General features: G+C 33.5%; 1 protein-coding gene across 1 annotated transcript in view; it reads left to right on the forward strand.

The window, feature by feature from the left end:
• LOC125667499 (ceramide synthase 5-like) overlaps window positions 1-10,832 on the forward strand; it is a 41,956-nt gene extending 31,124 nt beyond the window's left edge. Inside the window, exon 10 of the mRNA XM_048901028.2 lies at window positions 4,702-10,832. Coding sequence (XP_048756985.1) covers window positions 4,702-4,842 — 141 coding nt within the window. The 3' untranslated portion in view covers window positions 4,843-10,832. The remainder of the gene's footprint in view (window positions 1-4,701) is intronic.
• The last annotated feature ends 2,949 nt before the right edge of the window (window positions 10,833-13,781 follow it).

The raw sequence follows: 13,781 nt of genomic DNA on the forward strand, positions 1-13,781 counted from the left end.
AGTTTTATCAAAACATTTTCATTGGAATAATAGTGTAGTCAATCTAGCAAATCACCTCAAAGTAATATTGCAACAGAAACAAACTCGACGGAATTTAATAAACAAAAGCGTGATTAACAACATACAAAAAATCGGACAAAATCGGACAATGGGAGATATTTAAAATTTAGACTTAATTGTTTTAGTAAACCATCGATATTTTGTGGTGTTTACGGCACGCCGTACACGTAAAGGGGAATAACTTACTGTGACAGTCATCAGAATAAAGTTATACACAACGATCTAAAGTGCATGTAATAAAAAACGCGATTAAACAGCTTAACAGTTGTATTAAAAAGGTGATTTTAAGACTTTCTATATACATACAATATTGCTCAGCATCTCATATTCTTTGCCGACTTCCATTCCCGGGGAACTTTCGCGAATAAAGCTTCAAAATATTTTGTTTGACCCTCTACTGAATTAATTTTAATTATAAAACACAATATTTACTTTAGAAGTTATGAATAATCAATTATAAATGAAATCTTAAAGAATTAGTGTCAATTTACAAGAGGGAATTACGGTTGTTAAAAAAGAAAGTATGGAAAGCCATTCGGGTTAAAAATTTCAGTTATTTTGTATCTTCATCATTTGAGCAAGCGTTTTGTATTAAAAACTTCTATAAAACTAAGTAAGTAAAGTATATTTGCTTTTCTTTTTCACATTCAGGTTGGGGAGTCATTCATGGGTAATAATGATAATAAAACATTGATAATATAAATAATAAAAATCAATGTAAGTAAACACTTGCGCATAGTATCATGATTTGACGTAAAATCGAGTAGTTACTCTTTGTAATTAGTCTTGGGCTCACGACCTGCGGAACCACATCTCCTAGCAGCATGCGAACAGCGCGCTAGACCGCCCTGCCATCTTTTCAAGACAAAACTTGTTTTTGATGACGATGGAATTCTCGCCACGCTGGCACACGATCATTGAGAATGGAAATGGGATACAGTTATTTATCGTAAATTTTAGAGGATTATACAAAATGCACATTGTGTTTGAAATGTCTATATATAAAGCACAGAAATAGCAACGAACTCTGAAATAAACATAACTGCCCTAAGGGACGAAATCAATGTCGGATGAAAATTTAAATTCAATTAGTTAGGGGGAGGGGAATAAAAGCTCCCACAAGTTTCTGTCATCCGACATCGATTACACTTTAGTGGAAAAAGGAAAAAGACAAGCGACTGTTGAATACCACATAATATTTAAAACATATTAATGAACATTTAATAGATTTAATGTAGACTTTCATTTGTGAATAAACAGTAGAAAAGGTATACAGAGGTATACAGAGTGTTATTTATAATCGTACGTTTCTTTTCTTGTTATTCGATTAGTTTCAACATTTGTCATATTAAGTTTTAAAGGGGGGGGGGGGGTTCTTGGTGAAAACTATGTGAACTTAGTTTTTTGTGAGACATTGAATTTTTGATCTTGCCCCTAAGTGAAGATTATCGTTAAAACCAGACGTCTTTTTAGGAAACGAAGTTTGTCAATCCTTGCCCTTTCTACATGCATTCACAGGATGCGACACAACGTCAAGACTGTTCGGCATCGGAACAGGTCCTGTATAGTCAAAATGTAGACAAATCGCGAAACAATTCTGTATATGATTAGTTTTTAAATGGAGGCAGGCTACTGACAAACAAGTTGATGGTGAATGGGTTTCAACTGTTTCGTTTACAGTCAGCATTTCGCATATGGTCGTTATAACAATCTACTTTGCCAATACAACCTATCATTGGGTCAAATCTGTCTGACTTGTTTCATATAGATTGTTAGGCGGCCGTTTTTGGCACAATGATATTAAATAAGGGTAACTCCATTTGCCTTATTAAGATATAGAGCTCACGGCGGGTGTAACCGGTCAACAGGGGGTGCTTACTCCTTAAAGCCCATAGGCACCTGATCCCACTTCTGGTATATCCAGGGGTCCGTGTTCGCCCACCTCTCTATTTTGTATTGCTTATAGGAATTACGAGATGGATCACTGTTCGTTATCTTCACCTTCCTATATGAGGATTTCATAGAGAAAAAGATATATTCTGGTGTCGATGTCATATCGACTTTGTACGATGGAATACCATAGAGACACTTATAGGAGATTTGCTTTGTGAAGAATTGTCTAACACAATATCATTTTTATAAGTTCAGTCATTGCCACCAACTACTAACTACAGCTGCAGAAAAGGAGCACTGCAAGAATTTTTTAAGTCATAGAGTGGACTAAAGAAATGATTAATTTGGATCCTTCGAATTGGGGCTTATCACTGCTTTCAGCAATTCTTGTATCCGTTACAACTAAATAATACAAGTTGCGCCAGATAAACTTTTGAACGTTTTTCGCTGTAAATGCAAGGCAAATTGTGACACTAGCCGTTGTACTTGTAAAAACATGGACTGAACTGTACTGCAATTACTCAAATGATCACTTATATAATTATCAGGCACGTAGCAATAATAGCTCTACACCTTTTATCATTACATGCAAAGTTGATAAATTTTTACGTTCAGAGGTCGATTTTTAGACAGATTGGTTGCCCTCCCTCCTTTTTTTAATTTTTTTTTTTAAAAATAGCATTGTCGTGAACTGTACACAGAGGAAGTGTAAAATTGAACTGAGAGAACAACCTTAGCCCCATCCCCCCCCCCCCCCCCCCCCCACCACCACCATACACACCATCAAGGATTTTTATAACTTTGGATTAAAATTTACTTGTCAATTTTCAGGCAATATTGTGAAATTATCTTCACACACCCCCCCCCCCTTTTTTTTTTACGATGCTGCGTGCCTGATTCATTTTGCTTTTAATTCTATGTGTCCATTGTTTTTAAAACAGATTACTCCTGAAATTCTCGGTATTAATTGCACAATAATTTGGATAGAACTAAAGATCAAATACGGCTATAACCCCCCCCCCCCTCTCTCTCTCTCTCTCTCTTTCCCAAACTCTAGAACTTGACGAAGTGCACGTATTAAAGATTTCTTTATAAAATCGAAGAAACTGAACCTTGTTTCGTCATAGATGTAGTACAAACTGTTAAAACTCAGCTTAATAAAGAATTTGGTAACGTAAGCTTTACTATACACTGTTTGTTTTAAAATACTACATGTAAATTTATGTGAAACATAGGACCGGAGTAGTAAGCGCGCCTCCAACTTCCGATGTAAGGGGAGTAACTGCAAAAATGTAGGTCATCTTTTACAGACCATTTTTGAAGGGGCACTTGTTTTGTGTTAACAGTTTATTTTAATGTATAAATCTTCATGTGGTAACTCATATATGCCTAATGGACACTCAGAAAAACGTATTTTCTTCCAAAATCCAGTTTTTAACGATTTTTGTTGGAAAATGAAGATTTCAGCCCAAAATTCGACAAGGGAAAATAAATTTTGGTGCAGAAAAGTTTAGTTGTGCATTTGGACGTTTTATTCTTAAATTTATAAGATCAATGTCATCTCTTCTATAAAACAGTCATTTCGTATCATTTCTATTTTTTCACTATTTTTGTTTTAGAAAAAGGTAGGTTTTCCTATCTAAAATGGTATTTTTCATATATATTGCCAATAATCTATATATCTTACTTGTTGAGCAGTTTTTAAAATAAATCCTAACTTCAATTTTTTATTGGTAGACTAAAATGTATGAGAAAATGTGGGTTTTCTTCTTAAAATTTCAATCTTTAACAATTATATTCAAAAAAGCGAGATTTTACCCAAAAATTACAGTCAAGGAAAGAATATATTCTGCTGTAAAAAAATTAATCGAACATTTCCAGGTTGAAATTTGAGATATGAAACTTATTTCTACTGTATGTTACATAAAATGGACATTTTCTTCAATTTCCAGTTTTTAGCGATTTTCATGAAAAAACACATCCTTTTACCCCAAAATTCCAATTTTCCCATGGAAATACAAAAGCCGATTTTTAATATGTTGTTCGCATGTGTTTTCTTGCATGAATAATCAAAATTTCATTTCTGTTGCAATTAGTTTGAGGTTTTGCTCATTTTTGAGCTAGATTGACTATAGACTATAACAAGATTGTAAACATGATGTATCTCTGCCATTTTCGATATTGTTGCATGTATTTTCCAGTTTTTCTTCACAGGCTTTAACAAACTTCCTTTTTACCAATCATGGTAGCTTAGTGGTAGAGTGTTCGCTTCGTAACCGTGAGGTTGTGAGTTTGAGGTTCGCTTGTACCATAGCCATGTCAAACCTAAAATGTTAAAATAGGTAGTGATTGCTACTTCACTGAACACTCAGCATTTAGAAGTGAGAATCATGGGCCTTTTGGATATGACCTTAAAAATGGATTTCACATATTGTGGCAGGCATCGGCAGGATAAAGAACCCTCACTGCTCCAGCCTTGAGTGCTAAGCATAGGTCTAAATTTATGGTGCTTCACCTACAGCTGGTGACGTCTCAATATGAGTGAAATTTTTTTGATGAGATGTAAAATAATCAATCAATCAATCAATCTTTTTAACAATGTGACCATGTATTTACATTTTTAGTACAGATATCTGATAGTAAGATTTTTTCCAATGCTTGTAGCTGTGTTTGTTTTTATCGTAGCTGTGTTTGTTTTTATCTTAGCTGTATTTGTTTTTAACGTAGCTGTGTTTGTTTTTATCGTAGCTGAAGAAGGACAGTCGTAGTGAGTCGGAGTCATGTACAGATGATGACGATACAACAGCCTCAGAAGACGCTCGAGACTCGCCACAGAAACATCGCATGGTGACACGACAACGAGCCAATTGTATGAACGGGACCACCTAGCAGATTCAGGACTGCGTGAGATCCACATTTCCCTACCAAATATAGGACATCAAAACAGCTGTTGCAAATCTTTTAAGGGCATATTGTCTTCTTTTGTATGCCAACATAATCAGAGATTCAGGGGCATTTAGTTTTTTGGTCTTTGCCTGTCCGTTAAGTTGGTATGAACTTTAACCTTGGCCATAACATTTGAGGGTATGGAGATAGATAGTGCTTTCATGTATCACATGACTTGTATATTTTCTTGTGACAAGACCTTATTTTGGGTACCAGAATTACTTTGCTGCTATTTACAAGGGCATCAGTGTTTCACAAACACATTTTGTTTTGGGTTTGTTTCGTTTTTTCTTGCATTCTGCATGTGTATTTCAATCATCATATTGTTAAGGAGATGCACTGGTCTTACAGTTTAATTTATGCTTTTTTACCAAGCAATATATACATGCCTATGTTTTGCAAATGATTTTGTAAATTTTGATACATTAAGTTTGAAATGTATCTTGAATTGCTGTATGTAGTGGCTTTTGGAAAAGACATATCACTGTTTTAGAGAAGAAATGTAAATGATGTGAGAGAAGACTAAAAACAAAGAAATGTAAATAATCCTAAGAAACGATTAAAAACAAAGAAATATAGATAATGTGAGAGATGAAAACAAAGAATGATAGAGGCATGTCTGCATTGCATTGGATCACAATTAGAATTAATTTCTTTATTTTATTTAATTAATCTAATTCATTTGTACTGCGGGTGGGATATTATTTGACACACTTTGCAGTTCTAGTTCTCTTTATTGTAGACAGTATATATGCTGTTTTGTATGATCAATACAATACAGCATTCACAACTACCGGTATTGAATGGTATGCAGACTCAGGTATTAGATGTACAATATTAATAGAATCCTTCATTAGTACGAGTGTGGGATAGAGAAATTCCAAAGAGGGGACAAGATTCGCAGTCTAGGACGAGGCTTTGCCGAGTGCTAGACAGCGAAGCTTGTTCCAGAGGTGGAATTTCCCTATCCCACACGAGTAGATAATGAAGGATTATTTTTCTCACATTTTACCTACAGTTTAGTACATAAATTTAGGAGCTTTAAGAAAATTCTAAATTATCGAAATCCTCAATTGAACTTTGATGCAAAAACTAATTAGATAGGCAGAAAGAGCATACCCGAAAATGGTTTACACTATAAGTGTAAACTAAAACAAAACCCAAGGTTGTCCTATACTACATTAAAATGTAAAGAAAACAATGCAAAATATTTTTACTTCCCCGTGTAACGTAAATCTTCACCGTGTAATGTAAATCATGAAATATATATGACATCACAATCAAATGATGTTGCAGCAGTGTGAGACAGAAAAATCTCACATGGCTGTCTCACATGGGTAAAGTTGATTTCACACTGGTGATAATGTGAGACACGTACATCTATTCAACATAATATATTTTGGTTCGGTTATTGACTTTGGAAATTTGATTACTCCTACAAGAACCAAAGCCTCAGTTAAAGTTCCTATGTTCCTGGTAATAATAAAAAAATACATAAGATGTAATGAAAATATAAGAAAAACTGTAATATAGAAATGATGATAACAGAATATGAGAGTCGGTGTTTAACCTCAAGCTGGCTGGAGTAGAAATATGAGGATCAGTGCTTTAAAGTTAAGATTATATATCTACTGTTACTAAATATAGCACTATGCTGGTAGCACAAATTTTATGCTTATTTGACACAGCCCCGCATGATCTATGATTGATCAGAATTCTCAAATATTTACTCATACAGAAGTTCACCATTAAGTTACTCTTCATTATCTCAATTTAGAATACTGTAAACCAACTCTCATTTCCAGCAGCTTCTGTATTTCGTGATTCACCTGTGTTAAACTGGTTCTCAGCGAGTAATTTTCGCGATCAAGCCTTTTTCGAGCTTATGACAGACATTCAAGGACACAACGAGAATTATTTGTGACAATGAGATTCTCGCGAATCTCGCAAAATTTTCTCGTACACGAATAAAAGTTGGTTTGTAGTACATGTTTTCTAACCGGAACCCATAAAGAGAGGATAAGGGGTATTTCCTTCATAAACATGTGACATGTGGGCAGTTCAGTTTTGAATAAAGCAATGATACTTGTTGCAAACAGGTTTTAGACACTAAGAAATTTACATAACAAATTTTTAGCAAACAATTTAATGCGGAAGACCGAATGATAAATTTCTTGTGGTGCGTGCTAAGCACAATGACACTAGGGTTTAGTCTCTTCTGTTCATCTCTTGTCAGAGAACCTGATGACTAATATATATATATATATATATATATATATATATATATATATATATATAAATAGGACCCTTGTATTTAGTATATTCTATGTGTGAATGTTATTTCTATGCAGATTCCTATTTTCATTAAGAAATGTGGTAGCTTTAATTTGTTACATGATGCCCGAAAATCAAAAGGCCTCTTTTGTAGTTTTTGTTTTTGCAGGTAGATCTGATATTGCTTGTTTGTCCTTGAGTTGTAGTGGCTTTAGATTACATTTACACATTTTCCTTTTTTGTGAACAGTTATGCAACAAAATATATTTCATGTGACCCCCACCCCCCAGGCCCCACTGATTTAATGTGCTGCCGTTTATGAAACGTAATCTGCCCCAATTTACTGAAAGTTACAATGTTTTGTCTATATACACTGGCTACAAACTAACCTTTTTTCAAATTAAAATGAATACTGAATTCATGTTTTTATAAGTAAAATGAATACAATTTACGGAATGGAATGTAATTGATTCCCATGATTTCTCAATTAAGTCCAAAACAACAGGGAACATTTGTATATTGGGAGGGATATGATATATTATAACTTTTGAACTTATCAATAGAAAATTTACAGCTGCCTTATATCCTAGGAATTTATTACAACTAAACGAAGACAAAATACATGAATCAACGCATGCATCCAGTCTTTTGTTTATATTAAGAGTTCTTAATATTAAAGGTGACTAAGAAATTACGGCCACTCCATACAATATACATTTCCAGAACTTGGATCAGTAGTTCAATTAATAATTTATTAATTAATTTTTATTCATTAAGTTGAATTCCCCAAAAATGCCAAGATGTCTTCTATTAAATTCCTTCCACATATCACTGCAGTAACTGTGTACTTTTCTTTACTTTGTACTATATATGCCATTTATTCTATGTCCTTATTCCGATATCAGCGATACAATTTTTTCTCATTGAAACTTTTGTATTTACCAGCGTGTTGTGAATGTTACAGGAAATCTGTCCAACAAGTTTTACAGTTGTATTCAATTTAACTCAAGATTTTAACGTACATGTATTACCGTGTGAAATCCACTGTGTGTTTTTTCATTCAGTTCAACGAAATCCACGATGATTTGCAAACAACATGATATATTTTTTTGTACTTGTTTGCTGTTATCATTGCACTTACTTTTTGTGATTATTTCACACAGTAGCCTTATTGTTACACATTGTGACTCTACACATATCTGACAGGCTATTACTAGTGTACTTATTCCTACTTTCACTTTTTGACTGATTATTACTTATTCCTACTTTCACTTTTGACTGATTATTACTAATTCCTACTTACACTTTGTGATTGATTTTTACTTATTCCTACTTCCACTTTTTGACTGATAATTGCTAATTCCTACTTACACTTTGTGACTGATTATTACTGATTCCTACTTTCACTTTGTGACTGATTATTACTTATTCCTTTTTACACTACCGGTAGTTTCTGAAGCAGCTTGGTTCTCCTTTTCTTGTACACGTATATTTTTTATTGTGTTTTAACTTAATGTCCTGTTACTGTTATTTTTGATATCTTTACTGTGCTTTATGTTAATATTAACAGATTTATGTTAATTTTTGTATAACACAGTGACTTGTTTTGTTGTGAAATTGTGTATTCTATATACTATACTAGATAGTGCTACTTAATTCTGTCAAGTATTTCCAGTCTTTAGCAAGGCAGAACCCCCCCCCCCCCCCTCCCCCTCGCATCTTTTAAAAGGCATTTATTAACTTATATATTTACTTGTTTGAACAAAATTATACACAAATCTTTGTTGAAATTATTGTCGGTATAAAGTTACATCCTTAAAAAACTGACATGTGAAGATTAAAACTTTGATTTATCAATGTGATGGCTACTTTATGTAGGTGTATATATTACTGTGTAACAAAAATATATATATACCTGGAAAGTGATGTTAATCACAGGTAAATAACCATATTAAGTGATTTTTATTTAATTTTCAAAATTCCAAAGACAATGGTATTGATTGTGTTTTTTTTGTGTTAAAATAGGATATTTTTTTTCTGCCCTCGACCTTCTTACATTTTCCATATAATTTCATGTTACTATGATGGTACATGTATTACGCTTATTCCAAGTCCTAAATCGGCATTCCAATGTAGTTTTAAATTGTCTTTTAGAATGCATGTCATTTTTAATTTCTAATTTGTCTAAAAGATATCTCCTAATAGCACAATACTTTATACATCATTTCTTTATTGATCAAAAAATACAATCATGTACTTACTGGTAATTTACCAAGGTAATCTATATTTACATAGTACGTACAATCTTTTTTCTCATAATTATGAAATTTTTGTCAATATAAAACTACTTATGTAAAATGAAGAATTGAAATTTGATTGGACATGTTGAAATTTTATGTAAAGGTTATTTTACATTCATAAAAACCTTTAGATGGAAACTTATATATTTACATATAGCAAAGTCATAATATAGATATGGTGTTCATAAATTAAAAGCAAAAATTTCATTGATGTATGCTTGATATTTTTATTTTTATATTCTCATTATTCAAGGCTTGGTTCAAAGCAGTATATTTTACAGTTTATATGGAAGTGTTGTTTATAAGCACGCTATATCATTGATTTCTGAATATCAAAATCACAAGGATTTAAAGCTCAATATAAATTGCAAAGTTTAACTCTTTTGGTACAAAAAAATGTTTAAAATAATATTGTTATTTGTGTTAGTACTTTGAATACTAATGATTACTAATATGTTCAGACCATCATGCTCTATTTTTGTACTTATAATAGTACATGTAAGATGAAGCTCAATTTTGTTCGATGTTGTGATAGCTTTTGGAAACTTAGTTCCAGGAATGTAGAGAGCGTTTTTCAACGATCTTTATACAGTAAAACAGTCTTATAGCAAAGTGCTGGGGACAAACAATTTTTTTTCGTTATAAACGTAATTCGTTATACCCAATATGTTTGTAATGTGTTTTAAAACTACAGGGAATAAACATCACTTCGCTGTAAATGTGTTTTACTGTATTCAGAAACTCTGCAAAGGTACTGTAAAACGTTTGTCGTATGTTGTGAAAATAAAACATCCTGGAATATTTTAAACATGAGTGCATTATTATAATGATTTATGTACATGTTTGAAAAATCATGAGGGATAAGATATGACGAAGATTTGATCTTTTGATATCCCGGAGTTATTCATAATTTTGTTATTTGCTTCTTCACTTACTAAGAAAATGTAAACTAATAATCTTGACACTCAAATTGAATTTGATAAAGGTCTAGACTCGTCATCAGCTACTTGTAAATTGTTTTTCAAACAGGTGTAAATTATCTTGAAAATTCATACGTTTTTACTGGACTATAAAGTTTCTTGCAGAAACGCCTCCTTAATGGTTTGTTGTTTTATTATTCTTTATGTTTGTGATTTTTGAGGAGTCAAACACAATATTTTGGCTTTTTTCTCTACAGTTAGCTTTGAAACTGTAATTGTTAAAGAACAATTGTCTCCCTTATACAGGCTTCTGCATGTCTCCTGTAAAGAATATTGTAGTTGTAATGTTGGAACAATTTAAGGTGGATATGATTTATACAGTCATAAGATAGTTTGTATATCAACCCTAGCATCTTTAGTTATTAAAATGTAATCCGAATTGTGTTTGTTTGAATATTTTCACTTTTACACGTAACTCACTTGAGTTAAGGGCTCCAGTAAACTTTCCTAATCAAGACATTTCAGCTTTCTATAATTTTTAGGTAACCTGAGTCACTCGAGTGATCAGGTGACCTATTGTTATTGGTCTGCGTCCGTTGTCGTGCAATCTAATTAAAATTAGATGTTAGATCCGCTCATATATTCGCTGTTAGATCCGCTCATTATGTGAGCGGATCTAACCTCTAATTTTAATTAGATTGGTTGTCGTGCGGCATGCATCGTCTGTTAACAACTTCTTCACAGAAACTATTGGGCCAATCTTGACCAAATTTGGTATGTAGCATCTGTAGGTGAAGGACACCAGAAATTGTAAATTTCATGACAACCCCCCCCCCCCCACACACACACACCCTAAGGGGTCTTAATTTTGGGGTAAAAACTGTAAAATTGATGTATTTCTATAAAAATCTTTTTTACTCATGGACATCTAGCAGAGAAAGTGAGTATATGGTAATGATGAGTAAGGAAGCTTCTACTAAAATTGTAAATTTCATGACCCCGGGGATAGGGGTTCTGACCCCAGGGTGGGGCCAAACTTTGTATATAGTGTTTATGTATAAAACATTGAAATAACATCTTCTTTAGTGCTATTGATACTAAATTGAAACTAAATATTTAGAAAGAGCAGGTAGTCCTTTACCAAAATTGTAACTTTGATGATCCCAGGGGTAGGGGTTTTGGTATTAGGGTGGGGCCAAAATGGTCAGTTATTAAATGTGTGAACAATAGACATTTTTAACTTCTTCATGATAGCTACCATTCTAATTCTTAGCAAATTTGGTATGAAGCATCTTTGGAACAAGGGGGACATAAATTGTAAATTTCAGGCAAAAACTGCCCAAAATGTTTCTTTAGAACCGCACATGTTTAAGACAAACTAAATGCATAGTGATGTACAGCAGGAATACCTCTACCTTATTTTCTAAAAGTATACTCCTACTATTGCATCCAAACTTTTTAATTATAAACAAACTTTGCAGTATCTAGATGTAGACCATCTTATACAAATGTACTTAATCCACTTACGTGTTCTTGTTTTTCATCTTGTTTCAACTATAGTCCAGCCGGACATGTCATTACTGGTGACGTTGATATAGTTGAAAATGAGCACCCAAAATCACTTATTCCAAAAGGTCCTAAATACAGAGATCCTCGGTCTTTCAATTGGCGACAGAACTTCATCTCTATTAGGAATTCTGTCGATGTTTATGTGAGACGATGGGCTAAATATGAAAAAGAAGAACTTGATACATTGTTAGAATGGATTAAAAGCATAAGAGGAATATTAAAATCCCGCATAAGACATATTAAAACAAAAGTACGTAACATCTATCCTTCTATGTTTATTAAACCAGGAGTGATAAAAGAATTAGATAGCTTACATGAGGAATATGTTTTGGTTCCAGCTGACAAAGCTTGTTACAACATTGCCTTTGTTTGTAAGGCTCATTATTACAACTGTATTTTAAACGAACTTGACATTAACTCCACTTTTGGTAATCGTACTTGTATTTCAACTGCCCGATCAAATTCTTCAAACTATGTTTTAGGCACATTTGGTATCCCAGTCGGTGGGTCGAATTAATATGAGTTAACGTACCTATATTGGATTCCTAAACTACAGAAAAACCCTTACAAACAAAGATACATCACTGGATCCAGTAAGTGCTCTACCAAACCCTTATCTTAGCTCCTCACGAAAATATTAATAGCTGTGAAGGACGAACTTCAAACTTTCTATGCGACTACATATGCCAGAAGTGGTGTAAATCAAATGTGGATTCTAAATTTTTTTTTAAAAACTGTAAGTTAACTTAAAATCGAAAAATGACTATGACTTTTCAACACTTTACACAACCATCCCTCACGATAAATTAAAGACTTGACTGTTTGACATCATAGACAGTTGCTTCTTCAAGAAAAATGGAAAACGGAAATATTCATATCTAGTGATCACGCAGACATCCAAAAAAAATACTTTGCTAAACACCACGCCCAAGTATTCTGAAGTTAAATTAAAAAAAATATGCTGCAGTTCCTCATTAACAATATCTTCGTGGTCTTTGGTGATCAGGTCTTCCAACAGTCTGTTGGAATCCCCATTGTTACGAATTGTGCTCCTGTGTTAGCTGACCTGTTTTTATATTCATATGAAGCAGAATTTATTCAGAAACTTCTACGTGAGAAGAAAAAATATCTTGCTGTGGCCTTCAATTCGACATTTAGATATATCAACGACGTTTTATCTATTAACAACAATAACTTTCATTCATATGTCGATTCGATATATCCCTGCGAGCTCGAAATAAAAGACACCACATAGTCGTCCACTTCTCCTTCATACTTAAATATTTTATTGAAAGTACGAGGGCGAGTCAATGAGTAACCAGTCTAACTTATTTCGGGTTGAGATTCACCTCTTCTTTTTCGATGTATTTGCCCTCTAGTGTGATGCACTTAGACCAAGGGTGTTCAAGTGCCATCAGCCTAAAACTGAAAAAGACAGGGTCCTTTCCATTGACCCACTCAACTGCCGTCACGACTTCTTCGTCAGACCGGAAATGACGTCCACATATATCTTTTTTCAAGTTTGGGAATAGGAAGAAGTCGCTAGGAGCTAGGTCAGGTGAATAGGCAGGATGTGGTATTGATTCATACCCGTTTCGCTCTACAGCATCCATTGCAACTTTGCAAGTGTGGACTCTCGTGTTGTCCTGTTGCAGCAAAACACCTTTAAAGAGTTTACCTCAGTGTTTTTCACGGATGACGGTTCTCAGCTGGTCTAGCAAGTTTACATAGTACACTTCAGTTATTGCACTTCTCTTGGGTAAAAAGTCCAACATAATGACGCCTTTTGCGTCCTAAAATACTATGGTCATCACCTTGC

This window comes from Ostrea edulis, chromosome 10 (assembly GCF_947568905.1).
Source record: "Ostrea edulis chromosome 10, xbOstEdul1.1, whole genome shotgun sequence".
Lineage (NCBI taxonomy): Eukaryota > Metazoa > Mollusca > Bivalvia > Ostreida > Ostreidae > Ostrea > Ostrea edulis.